Raw genomic sequence first — 14721 nt, forward strand, 5'->3', positions numbered from 1 at the left:
GTGGTGGTTGACATACTTCCTTGTGCCCTTTGATCACACCTGGAGATAATCGCTCCAGCATTAGAGCGAGACAATTGACCCTGGATATTCCCATACAGTGCACTGCTGGACTCTGTGTTCAAGGAGGGGCATTGAAGAGTATTTTGAGTTAACTGAAGGCTCAGCCTATCGCTCCTCTACCCTGTGGGAAGCCTTTAAGCCATTTATAAAAGTGCTGTGTATTTCTAAATACACAGGTGTCTTCAGATCAATTCAAACTCTATTGTGGATATTAGAGAGGCAGCTCAGAGTACTAAAAAGTAATATGCTGACACCTATGATCTGAATTCAGTGGTGAGGGAGGAGAAATATACAAGACATGCTTTCTGAATTCAGAGCGGAAGCAGACCAAGAATTGAAATGTCTCTGTAAATATACAAAAGCGAAAGAGTATGGTGAGGGTGAAAGGCCCAGTAGTAGTAGAGGTAAAACGGACAGTACAAGTTGCACAACCGCAGAGGTTATTTTAAGAAATATTTAATAAATACTATACACAACTCTACAGCCCTGGATCAGGAACGATGCAGAGGATAGGGAACCCTTAAATCAGCCCTGCAGTGGCGGTTCTCAGACAACTGGACTAGACGCTGGAATACCAGGTTGGGTATCCATTCTATATGAAAAACCAATTGCACAGATCAGATTGAACAGGAAAGTCTACTCTGCTTTTCCAGCCACCCGTGGGATGAGACAGGCGTGCTCCCTTCTGCCTTTACTAATCATGATAGTGAGGGAGCCCTTGGCATGTATCATTATAGATTCCCATTAATATAGAGTCCTTTGGATTGATGGTGCCGGTTACTTGATCTCAATGTATGCTAACAGTATACTCTTAAGCAATAGATTTGTATTACAATGTTTCGTCTTTGGTTACTGAGATTATACACTTTAGGCTGTATTTGGAGTTCTAATATATTGATCTCAGTGCATACCTATAACACGAAATAGGAACAAGCTGTACCTGGAACTAAAGCTAGAGTGGTGCACTTAAGCCAGTGTGCTACTTAGGCATAAAAATACACTGGCATGGGGAGAAATATGTGCGGGATAACCTGGAGCAAATTACAGACCAAATTGAGAAGACAACTTTGGCTCTGTGATCCCTCCCCCTTTCTTTAGCAGGTAGAGTCGCAATTATTAAAATTAAATTTTTACCAAAGTCATTGTATCTCCACACTAATATACCTGTTGTGCTCTCAACATCCTTCTTTGCACAGCTGTGTATGATATTCACCAGCTTTGTTTAGGGAGAGATGCAACCTCATCTAAGTTGGGAAGTGCAGACTCTTCCCTGTGCGAGGGATGGATTTGTGGTGCCGCAACTAATACACTTTTTCTGGGTATCACAAGCAAGGTATGATCTTAGAGGTGCCACCTTGAGTGCACGTCACCCGCTATTAGCCTAGAAAGAGATATGGTAGCCCCCTTCTCACTAACTACGGTCCTGACCAGACCCTTACCTATACCTTGAGTGCAATTTCATAAGTTAAATTGCACAATATATGCTTGCCACAAGATTGCTAGAGCTCCTGGATTGGAGAAAGTATACTCTCTGGAGATCCCTAATCATAGTAATCCACGGTTGGAAGCTACATTAGAACTCAGATTGCAACAACAACTGCTGCGATTCAGTATAACTAAGCTAGACCTCTATGCGGCTGGTGATTTTTTGTCCCAAGTAAACTTTAAAAAGAGATGAGGGGATCCACGCCATAAGATTCTTTTATACTTCAGATTTCGTCACTTGTAATGGGCAAGGCTGTCTTGCTTTCCCTTCGAACCGCCTGCAGCTCCGACACTATTCATTATTAGCATCGAGTAGGCAGCATTATATCGAAATTGTATGGAACAGAATTAGATATATAACATTAAAGCAAGGGCAAAATGGGAGGCAGAGATGACAGAAGCGTGGAGAGACGAGGTATGGCATTACTACGGTATCCAAACAGAGATGCTAACTATGAAAAACAAATCAAAAATTACACACTTTTTACATAGACTGCATTACACTCAAGCTGGTCTTGAGGCAATGGGTTTGGCGGTGGACCCAAACTGCCCACAATGTCACAATATTAGCCTGTGCTCTTAGCAGACTAGATATATGTTGCTTGGCTGTGCCTCCATATTGCAAGATATTGGACCAAGTATTCAAGATCCTTTCCAAAATGGCACATATGGAAGTAGCTCTCACCCCTCAAGTTTACTAAGGCACATCAAGAAGATCCTAAAAGGGCGAGGAAATATACAGCTAGATCATTGTTGCTTGTAAAGAAACTAGTACAGAGAACATGGTTAAAATGAACAACGACTAAAGGTAAAGACTGGGCAGGTGATAGTAGTTACTGTAACGATTTGGCAGATTACTCTTTTGCCACCCTGCCTATCATTTTCTGTCTCAAAAATATCTGAGGTCCTCTTCAGGAGTATTTAACAACCCAGGATGCAGCAGGTCAATGAATTACAGGCTAACTGGAGACATAACAAGGTGCATGAAAAGAAACGAAGAAAGGACACTTGAAAGACGTTGTGGGCTTATATAATGTGCATTAGTCTTGTTATTGTCAGCGATAGAATGCTGGGCATGTTGAGAATGTTGGGGGCTTCTTGTGGGAAGAAAGGTTCTAAGTGATGGCAGTTGAAGCTGGGGGTCTGGAAAAGATTGTTGGTGGTGCTGCCAGTAAGCTTCATATGAAGCTTCATCTTGTACATTTTAATGAACACAACATACTGTTTGGGGCCTTATGATACTATAAAGAACATTGCCTGTGCTCAAATGTAAAGAGAGGACGGATATGTATATTTGTTTTTACCTAGTCCAGTTTCAAGGGGAATAGCAGGGAACTTGTACTGTTGCTTTTTGGATCATTTACAGTTGTGTGTAAAGGTAGTTGATGCCTACTGAGATTTTAAATGCATACCTAATATCAGATTTCCTACTCCGACTGTATCAGATGAAACATGGATGAGCATAGTGAAAAACGTAAATTGTGGGGTTATCTTTAAACAACAAAAGACACAGAAAGTCCATAACATTACCGGGAAGGCCTTTAAGTGGATAGACTGCCTGCTCCCAGCAGGTTTCCTCGCATGGACTTGTAGACAGGCTGTGCTCTTCATCAAGCTGCAGTACAAACCAGGCCACAAATGCATCCAGTTCACCTTCCCTTACGATTGGTGCAGTAATACTGCTTGGCTTCCTAGTGGACAGGCTTTCCAGTTCCTAAGCAAAATAAAAGAGAATAAGAAATATGGTTGCCTGTGTCATAGGGCTTAATAAAACAAAAACATTTCTCTTTACTTCATCGCTAACAATCAGCGACAACAGACATTCAAATATGTTCCTTTTTAGAGTTCCCTATTAGGTGTATCCCGCCGTCAGCGCATGCAATGTCGCTGCAAGGGTACTGTTCACTATATAAGGCTTGGAGCCCGCCCATTGCTTACCATTTCTTGGCTTGATTGTCAATCGTATTTACTGCCTTCTAATTATCCCTTCCTACTCCCTCCGTTGTTCATGCTTCTTTATCCCCACTTACCCCCACACTGTTCTCATTGTTTTATCCCCTCCCACCTACCATTGCCCCTGTTGCTTTATTCCCTCCCAACCCCCTGTTGTTCATATTGTTTTATCCCCCATGCCATAAGAAAAAAAAAGTGGTATGATGGAGTCCATGCACGGTGCATGAATATGTGTACTTAGTGTCTATGTGTGTATTTGAAGAGTGCACCTGTAAAAAGACTCTCTCTTTGCACAGTATATGCCTGCAGTGTCTACAATATGGATATGTTGAAGTGTATCCGAGTGTGTATGGTATATGTACCTGTAGAACTTGCAGATTGCATTCTGACACAGTTTATAGAGTATCGCGCTGCACCTTTAAAACAAAAGGTTATGAACAGACTTTCCACTTCAACCCACGAACACTGTCCTCTTTGTGTTCTCTCACTCTCTATATCAATTTGATCAATGTCTGCACCTTCTCATGTAACTCTAATCCGCCACATGGGCGAAACACGTGTCGGCTGTCTCTTTTGTGCTGAGTGTGAAGAATGAATAAACACACCCTATATGAAACCAATGAACGATTTTTGGAAATCTTTCCAACCACGATAAACAAATTATCTAAAGGCGGCACAGGCCTCTACCATATACCTAACTGCTATTCCATAATGGCTCATGGGTGTAGCCATTTGTGAGGCATGTGCCATCATCAACATTGGGCCCTATCTACTGTAGCATCAAAGACCAGTCTCTACCACCCATCCCAGTAACCCATAACAAATTGTCTGAGTCTCCATATGCTACGTTGCCTGTTAAATTGTAAATAACAGTACCTTACCTAAACAGAAACCAGAACCACATGGCCACCTGCAGAGATTTGAGATAACATCGTAACCGACGGATAGATGACATTTTCTCAACATCTGGAACACACCTTCAATCAGCCAAACCCAATCCCCACTCTGCCAAATCCACCTTCCAAGCTTTGGAGAAAGCTTTAAAAAAAGAAACATCCAAAGGGTGGGAAGCAGCTAGCCTCAAAAAATATCTGGAAGCAGATAGAATACCTAGGGGACTTCAGATCTTGATTTTCCCATCGGTTGAGAAAACAAAACCAGATCAGATTACAAAATGGGAAGAAAATCTGAGAGAGGCATCAAATAATATGATATGCCAACTAATGGATATTGCAGAAGAGGAACACATCATACATAAAACGAAGTAGATGATTTCATAAAGCAAATCGACGAATCTAACTGGGGCGACATTACAGCAAAAAACTATGAGATACTATCAAAACAATTGACGAATACGAGGAGGATCTGATCCAACGGAAGAATAGAAAATTCAGATTGACTACCAATTAGGGAGAGTCTATACTTTCGCTAAACGCTACGACAATATTTCCAAGGGTGCATTGGCAACACAGACCAGAGAGTCATACGACACAGTCACCAGTTCGGAAGTAGAATCACCAGGATCTGACTATACAGCTAAAACAAACAAAGTAGGGGTACATTTTTTAGATGAGGTCCTCAGACATCGCTTGGGATTCCGGAACCAATCAAATCAAGTTACCAGAACCCCCCCAGAAAATACCCCAAATACATCAACTCCCAGACCAAGCCCAGAAGTAACGACCAGAGCACGGAAAAAACAGGAGTCTGAGCCAAAGGACTGAACAACCTGATGGTCAACATTTCGGAACATCAAAATACCACTGCACAGGAAGAAATTCTGAACAGAGGTTTGTCATTTTGGCCTAGAGCATACTGGGATCTCACCAAAACAATGATAGATCTGTACAAATTCATGTGAAAATTGAAACCGATGGCGTTCTTCAATAACAGACCAACATGTCATAAGGAAGGAGGAGCACCAATTACCAGCCCTCTATCAGTCTAAGATCTGGAAAATATACATCTACTGACTACACTAGCGGACGATCCAGATGATCAAACAACTCCCCTGACATTAGCATATGAACAGGGAATTGATACGACACACTCTGCCATGAATACGATCACTAAGAAATCCATCTTTTGCCCCCAACTGCCGCCGGGCAACACCATTGACCTATCAGCCAGCCTTGCCTTCTAAGGGACACCGCTCCTGCCATTTGACGAAAAGCCATCGAGGAGATATCCATGGCGAAATCTATAGATTCCGAGGCCGCTTTCGCTCCATCTTGGAGAATAGTTGCTGCCTCTCCTTTCTTATCATCGGGCAGAAGAGCTAGTAGTGGTGCTATATCTGACCACATCTGCCTGTTATAACGGCTGAGGAGGGCCAAAGCATTGGCTGTCTTGATGGTAGAAGCTGCCATTATTGCAAATCTTTTTCCCGTTCCGTCCATTCTTCTTCCTTCCTTATGCGGCGGGGCCATAGACGTGGAGACAGGGTTTTTAGAATTTCTCTGCGCCGCCTGCATCACCACCGATTCTGGGCGTGGGTGTCCTATTAAACATGCAGGGGAGGTTTCTGGCGCGCGATACTTCTTTTCAATTCTTGGGACCGAAACTGATATTGAAGCTGGTGTCTTCAGAATTTTAAGACCCTCATCCCAAATGTGCTGTATGACTGGGATCGATCTTGATGACTTTCTGGAGTAATCTTTAAAATCGTATAAGAAACACTCCGTTTCTTGAACCGGCATTTCCAAGTCAAATCTTCTTGCGGCATTTTCCATGATATCATGGAATCCTCCAATGTCCTGAGGTGGTGAATTCGCTGGAGAAGGTGAAGGTGAAGGAGTTGTTGGCAAAACATATTCATCCCATTCCTGACCTCCTGTGGTATCCTGGAGAAGCTCACCTTCTTCAGGTTGCTCGTCCCCATCTCTGTCAGCCAGGTCATCTCTGATTATAACTATAGGCGGTGAACAAAGCTTTTGCGTTTGAGGCGTAGATTGTGAACCGTTCGTAACTTTTCATCAGCCCTGTCTGGCATTTCACTCAAAGGGATCATCTTGTATATCTTTTCTTTCCTGAAGATGGTCTCTGCAATTTGTTTATAGAGACCGAAACGTCGACCTACGCTCTTTCCTCTTGGAATTTAATTATCAAACTTGAATATAGAGGAAAAGCGTTTACAACGGTTACAATGAAGTTGTTTGAGTTCTAATATATGCACTTCTTGTATCTCTGTTGATATACTTTCTGTACCCTATATATGATTAACAATACATATAAAATATATATTTTTCACATACACCCGTGTTCTTCCGTTTTCTATGTTTGGATCACATAGTGTGACCATATCAAAATTTGATTCACTAACTAAAACTGTTGAATTTATTTACAGACTATCATTCATGTGGGTCTCAGATTAAAATCATTAAAACTATCCAAATTTCACAATCAAAATCCCTTGAAGGTATCTTTACCCTTTCATCCCTTTGCCCAAACCCTCAAGGGTATATTGGGTTGCTCATTGTGCTATATATCAGCACTGTGATACGGCATGATCCTAACTTGAGGGCCGAAAGGCAGGGCAGAGTCATTTCTGTCTTAGATGATTTACGGAGGGGCAAATACACAGGAAATGTAGTAAGCTTTCATCAAACCGACAGCATAAACGGCAGAGAGAGTTCGACCATCTTTGTTTCCAGGATGGAACCCATTCATGTTATTAAAAAGAAATTCTGGATAGTTTGAGAGATGTGACACGTGAGGTAGGGTTGAGACCCACGAATGCTCTATGATTGTAAGACTATCCAACAATGTTTTTTTTGCCTGCCATTTCCGCTTAATCAAGGGACCACAATTTTAGCTTGGCAGCTTTGTTGGTAAATTTCTTAAATGCTGTAATGCTGATATTAAGCTCCCAGGCCTCATGTAGGTTGAGGGATGTCAAAGCTTGGTGAAGCACTGTTGGCCAGTCATTTGTGTTGGTGTGCTGGCTATCCATTTCGGACCAACACAAAGCGGCCAAGGAGTCCGGTGGGGCGGCTCTCATCTTGCAGCACTGTTTGATTAGGACAGCCATCCTCACCGGCATATCTACCCGTATAGATCCTTCAAGTACATATAAAGAACAAACTGTGGAAATAATCAAGACGGTCTTTGCAAAAGTAAGCTATATATTAGAAAAATATGGATTTGACACAAAGAAGCTTAATATGTATTAACAACATTTAGAAGAAATTCTTATAAACCAACAGGCAGGGTTGAACTCTTTTGGCGCTATCCATGCCCCGGTGTGGCCCTAGTTTAATCGTTTATAACTAAATTAGACCCCCTTTGAATTTTAAAAGGATTTATTGCATATATTTCATCTGCAAAATTTAGATTAACAATCTTAATTTGGTAGTGTGAGCCTATCAACAATTATTTTGATTTTAACATGCTGGTATGTTGCCAACATGTGTTTTCCGACTTCATGAATTTGTAAATTTCACTTCCTTGGGGAATAAATAACTTCACAATAATGTTACCACTTCACACCAAATGATTTAGCAAATGAATCAGATGTGAGGGAATCAACAATGATCGTATTAAGACATTGTGGGCAACATTTCCAATCCTTAGTCCCTAATGAAAGCCTGGAAGAAATACCATTTCATGGAAGCATTTGGCAACCAGCTCACCACCATAGGGGCCACCTCACTTTTGATAAGGAACTGTTCTTCAAAGATTGTTATACAGACCCCCCATAGTAGCTTCTGTCAAACCCATGTGACAGGTGATGACCTACATCTCTACCACACCACTGGAGGCAATCAAGTATTCAGGACGTCTGAGGTGCTCCAAAAAGTCCATAAGGCAATATATTGGTGTGGTGCAGACTGAAGTACATACATCAAGCTGTAGATGCTCTTAAGTGTAGTCTGATTGCCCTGAGTATCAGCAGGGGAACCAAAATCCAAATTAACATTGCAACTGTGGTGGGCCAAATCAGGCCACAGAGAGAGACAAGAGGAGAAGTTGGGTAAGCATCTTCAAGTTTGAAATACTATCTAAATAAAGTTTAGGAAATAAAAGGAAAAACTAAGTCAAAAGCATCACCTTTATTACAAAGCACCAATAGGACTTGCAACAATACGAGTCTTTCATGTTAGGGCAAATGCTCCAGGAAGATGACTTTCCATACCCCAACTGTTCAAAAAAAGTATTCACATTTCAGACAAGATAACGCACGGATAGAAAGATGCTATTTAAATGTCTATGAAAAATGTTATGTTGAGTGGCCAAATGGGCCAACATAAATACAAATGTGGTACTATCATCAAGGGGTCCCTGCTATAAAAGGATCCAGTAGCAAACCACCAGCCATTTGAGTCGCCTAGTTACTTATTTCCTAAATCATCAGCTCTTCAGGAACCAAGCACACATTCTCATGGATTGAGGGGGGAGACAAAAAGGTCCAAACATTTTCTTTGCAAGAGCCAGTAGGTGTTAACAACCAAATCCTTTAAGGTCAATACGAAATCACCAGCGCTATTGTGGAGCATAAGCCCCTTTGCTACTTATCAAACCCATTGGATACAAGAGGTCTGGGAGGGAATAAGTACAGGAACATTCGTAACAAGAAAGGAACTGAACTTCTCTTACTAATGAGGAGACCAGGCATGGCTATAAAGGTGAGATCTAGGCTGTGTCTACCCTAAGAAAACAAGTTACTTACCTGTAACTTTGGTTCCCCAGTATTGGTAACTTTCATAGATTCCCATGCTTTGTATCATTCCCCGTCGTCGGAATGGGAGCCTCGGTAGTATAAAAACCATAGAAACAAAAGAGAAACCTAGGCCTAGGCCTCATCTCATTTTGTATCCTATCACCCTCTTTTTGTAAAAAGAGACCAAACTTTTGCCAGGACCAATCAGAACAGCCTCACCCTCTAGAACCTTCCTGAGAGAGCTCAGAGCCTCAGATTTTCGTAGCCGTTGTGCAAACCGCCACTAACTCTGCAACAGACTGAGCTTTCCCAGGGGAGGCGGGCGGGCGCATGGGAATCTATGAAAGTTACCAATACCGGGGAACCAAAGTTACAGGTAAGTAACTTGTTTTCTTGCCCCAGTATTGGAACTGTCATAGATTCCCATGCTTTGTATCAGAGTAGCTAGCAGTAAATTCCCAAGAACACATTTTGTAAATACATGGCAACACATAACCATATAAGCAATACATATAGCATAGCAAAACAAACAAAATGTGCTCACCAGGATGGAAGGATCGTAGGGAAAGCTCACCTCTCAATGAAAAAGATTCCGCAGGACTGCTTGACCAACAGCCGCGTCGTCTCGTCCTGCAGACTCCAGGCAGTAGTGTTTCGTGAAGGAATGAGTACTGCTCCACGTTGCTGCCCTGCATATGTCCTTAATGGCAACTCCCGAAAAGAGAGCCACAGATGATGCCACCGACCTCGTGGAATGTGCACGGACTCTTCCGTCCAGTGGCTTGCCTGCTTCCTGATGACAGAATTGAATCGCACTGGAGATCCAGCGGGAAATGCCACTCTTTGTCAAAGGCAACCCTTTACGAGGTGCGCTGTAGGACACAAACATTTGAGTTGACTTTCGAAAGAGATGTGTGCGCTCCAAGTAAAACTTTAAGCATCGTTGAACGTCCAAAGAATGTAGTGTACGTTCCGCAGGTGTAGAAGGGTGCGGAAAGAAAGATTTCAGAATCATGGGTTCATTCAAGTGGAACTCAGATGGCACCTTAGGTATGAATTTGGGATTGGTCCGAAGAACAAGACCTTCTCTTTTAAATTGCAGGAATGGATGCACTATGGAGAGTGCCTGAAGCTCACCCACTCGCCTCGCCGATGTTAGAGCCACAAGAAGGGCTAGTTTCCAAGATAGGAACTTTAAATCTGCTTTGTGCACAGGCTCAAACGGAGCTTTCATGAGTTGCGCCAAGACAATGTTGAGCTGCCACACTGGCGGAGGAGGGCGGACTGGCGGATACATCCGGAATAATCCCTTCAAGAATTGTTTAACAACCCTAGAGGACCATAAGGAAGGACCTGAAGAACTGCGCCGATACCGTGATATGGCTGCCAGATGTACCTTGAGCGATGAATGTGCCAGGCCAGACCTAGCCAGAGATAGCAAATATGGCAACAATTGATGAGGTTGGGAAGTGAAAGGATGGAGACCCTCCCGTTGACACCACAAGCAGAATCTCTTCCATTTTGCTTTGTAAGTCTTATTGGTACTTGGTGCTCGGGCTCGGGCTTGAGCCAAGACCTCTCTGCATTCCCGAGAGAGTGTTAGATGACTGAATTCTCTGTGTTCAGGAGCCACGCCGTCAAGTGAAGCGATCTCGGGTCCGGGTGGTAAACCTGCCCCTGACTCCTGGACAAAAGGGACGGAATGGGCGTCAAGTGAATTGGAGGAGCTTGGGAGAGCCTCAGGAGTTCTGTGTACCAGAACTGTCTGGGCCCTGCTGGAGCAATCAGAATCATCTTGCAGGGTTCTGCCTTCAATTTCTTGAGAACTCGAGGAATGAGGGGAATTGGAGGAAAAGCGTAAAAGAACGCGCTGTACCAAGCCATCGAAAGAGCGTTCCCCAGGGACTCCTGATGGTGAACTTTGCTTGCGTAGAACCGGCATTTGGCGTTCTCCGGCGAAGCAAAGAGGTCGATGGTTGGCTGCCCCCAAACCGAGAACACACTGTCTAGAATGGATTGATTCAACTCCCACTCGTGAGTCACTTCCGTCTGTCGACTCAAGGCGTCCGCCTTGACATTGAGAGTTCCCGCCAGGTGCTCGGCTCTCAGAGTGATGTTGTTGAGAATCGCGAAATCCCAAATCCGTTGAGCTTCTGCGGACAGAGTCTGCGATTTGGTACCTCCTTGTTTGTTGACATAGTGCATGGCCGTCGTATTGTCCGTCCGGACCAGCACTGAACGGTTGCCCACTCTGGGCAGAAAAGCTTGCAAGGCCAACCGAATGGCCGTCAACTCCAGGAAATTGATATGGCACTGGCGCTGTCTTGGACTCCAGTGGCCACTGACCTGAAGCTCTCGGAGAACTGCACCCCAGCCCTCCAATGAAGCGTCTGTGCACAACGACCTATGTTATATATGCCATCTTATGTAAATGTGGGAAAGTTTATATTGGGAGCACCATTAGGAGACTGAGAGACCGAGTGAGTGAGCATTTTAGGGGTCTTAAAAATAGGGATAGCAGGGTCCCGATAGCTGCTCATGCCATGGACTGCCCAGCACAAACAGAACACCTTACTATGTCTTTCCATGGCATAGAGACTATGCCCATAGATATAAGGGGTGGCAACCGGGAACTCAGATTAAGACAACAAGAAGCACGTTGGATAATGCGGGTTCATGCGGTGGAACGGGGCTTGAATTTTGAGGATGAAATGCAATTCTTTCTGGTATAGTCCTCAGTTCAATTAAAAAATGTTTACCCTTTGTAAGATGATAGACTTTTTCATTTATACTTAACAAAGTACCATTGAATGAACTAACAACTAAATGGTGTATGTACTTTGTGGGTTTAGTATTGTCAAATTTTGGATACTATATGTCTTAGGGTTTCTTTTCTTTTACTATATGAAACACCTATAATTGTAAATAGTACTCATGTATATATAATGTTTTACTTAAATGGACTTTGAAATGTAAGTATTGTTTCAAATTGAAAATTACAATTCTCATTTACCTTCCGGCATTTCTATTGGGTGACCCCTATATATTCATATTTTATTCTATATTTTTTTTGGTTTACTTATATTTTCGGATGACTGGTTTTTCTTTCCTCTAACATCACGTGGCTGTTTCTGTCCTTTATTTTTGTTTTCTTCTAAGGGCTCTAATACTCGTGTGCACATATTTGTATGAGACGGATCTAGCACATAAATTAAAAATTAATAATGTTATTGACAATGGCATCTTTAGATGGTTTTTCGTCCATCATATCGAGTAATTTATAATTCGGCTTGCTATTTGGACATTACAAGATGTCGGGCACTTTCAGTGAGAGACGGTGTGGTCCTACCTTTAGTTTGATTTCTGACATCACGTGTTAGACGATGAAAAGGAACTTCAAAACATGGCGCGGCTGCAGAACGCCACCTAACACTGGGGAATACTTTTCCTGTTCCAGTCTCTGTACTCGGAGGTACGTGGTGGTCTCTCTCTCCCCCCCTATATATATATAGTTTTTGTCGTTATGGTTTATGTTCGGACATTATTGGCGCAGGTTGAAATACGAGGTTACGGTGAAATATATTTTCCGGTCATGGGTAAATCACTAATAGCTAGTCCGTCTCTAGCGTGTTTTACTGTTTGAACGTATCTGTTCTTTCGTTTTTGCAAATAAATATGCAATGGGTTTAAAATAACTATCCTGGGACGTTTCACCCTCCGTAATCTTGTGGTGGACGTTTGATTGGTTTTAACTATGGTTACGATATATTTGGTTTCTAGATCTATTACCCTATCGTTAACTTCAAATCGACTCAGTCCCTGGACACTCGATACACGAATCTATCCTTGGAAGGACAGGACGCCTTTGGAATTTGGAACACGCCCTGTGTGGCTTACTTTAGTGAGTAGTGAATTCCTAATACCATTATGCACGATGTTTTTATTTAGATGACCCTGACTATTACCTAGTTTTGGGATCGGATTAGTTAGTTGATATGATTTTTGTTTTCAGCACAGTTGCAGGCTTTGGATTTGGAATTATCCTTCCATATACCTACACGACAATTTCGAGATAACTCAATGGTGAGCCCAATCCCTTCTTTCTTCTGGCTCCACTACTAATACCTCATACTGGGGCTCTGTTTTGGTGGACTAACGTCTTGCAATTAGCTGTAGGTTAACACTTGTTGTTACTGTTGAGAGTATGGTGAGTTTATTATTGCCACAGAGGCTTACACTTCGGCGATATACAGGTTTTACCTCCTATATCCTGTGTTACTTTTCATCAATGAATTATTTTATGGACTGTTGTGTGGTACTTTATTTTCTGTTTTAATAACACACTACTCATTTCTGTTTTTTGCACTTTTTGCACTTGTGGGTCCCTTAATTACGGTGTCACTCCTTTCTTACCTTTTGGGCTTTAAGCCTTTCTGATTGACTTTTGGCGACCGGGTTTACCTTTCTCTCTGGTTTCCTCGGGAAATGTTTTGTTTGGTTTCACTTGAACCTTGCTTTGCACTGGCAGACCAATCATTGTTTTGAGGGTCTGTTGGTTAATGGGATGTTACAAGTCAATCTTGGGATGTTCCGTTTGATATCCATTTAATGCTTGGTGCAACCCTTACCCCTGAATAACTGTATTTTATGGTTTGAACGAAAGCCACTTTGTTTATTTAATTGTTAACAGAAAGCGATTTGATTATGAAATCTCTTTCCTTATTAGATTATAATTATGTTTATATATATTGTAATACTTTCAGCCCTGACGAAGTCGTTTGGTCTTGATGACCGTGACGAAACACGTGTTGGCAGCGGTTGTTTGTGTACGTGAGAACTGGATTCTACAAAAGATTGAAAAACTAAAGAAGAATAAAGTGGAAACATTTACAAATCTTGGACTTGATATTTCGAACTGATATACTCCTTTAGAGCTCAGGATCAAATGTTCATGATTTAATTGGTCACTACCATGGGCGAAGGCGAAGTCCTGAACGTCAGACCGTGGGCGATATTGGTTTTCAGAAGCCACCACTCGCTCGCTGTCCTCATTGCTGATGTCACTACCACTCTGTCGTTGAACGACCCCTCTGCCTGGCGCCATTGCTTGTCTAGCTCCTCCTGCAGAGGACGCATTCGCAGCCTGCAATGCGGTATTAATGGTATGCAGGATGACATCGATCCGAGAAGGGATTTGTATTGGCGGACCGACAGGAATTTTCTGCGGCAGAGTAGTTGAGCTGAAACCATCAACTTTTGTTGCCGCTCCTCTGAGGGACGAGCTGTACATTGCGTGGTGTCCAACACTGACCCCAGGAATCTGGCAGTTTTGGAAGGCAGTAGGACTGACTTGCGTTCGTTCAACTGAAGGCCCAGGCAACGGAACAAATGGAGGCAAGTAGACACTGCTTGCGAAGCTTCCTGGAAAGATGGTGCCTTGACGAGCCAGTCGTCCAAGTAAGGGAAAACTTCGAGAGATTGTCGTCGAAGAAAAGCTGCCACCGGTGCCAATACCTTGGTGAACACTCTCGGTGCCGACCGAAGGCCGAATGGAAGCACTTTGA

General features: G+C 42.8%; 1 protein-coding gene across 2 annotated transcripts in view; it reads right to left on the reverse strand.

Annotated features, from left to right (window-relative positions):
* PRMT9 (protein arginine methyltransferase 9) overlaps nt 1-14721 on the reverse strand; it is a 302633-nt gene that overhangs the window by 41785 nt on the left and 246127 nt on the right. For both annotated transcript variants that reach the window (XM_078676899.1, XM_078676900.1), the window contains exon 8: nt 3076-3259. In XM_078676899.1, coding sequence (XP_078533025.1) covers nt 3076-3259 — 184 coding nt within the window. The remainder of the gene's footprint in view (nt 1-3075; nt 3260-14721) is intronic.

This window comes from Lissotriton helveticus, chromosome 2_1, assembly GCF_964261635.1.
Source record: "Lissotriton helveticus chromosome 2_1, aLisHel1.1, whole genome shotgun sequence".
In the NCBI taxonomy this organism is placed as follows: Eukaryota; Metazoa; Chordata; class Amphibia; order Caudata; family Salamandridae; genus Lissotriton; species Lissotriton helveticus.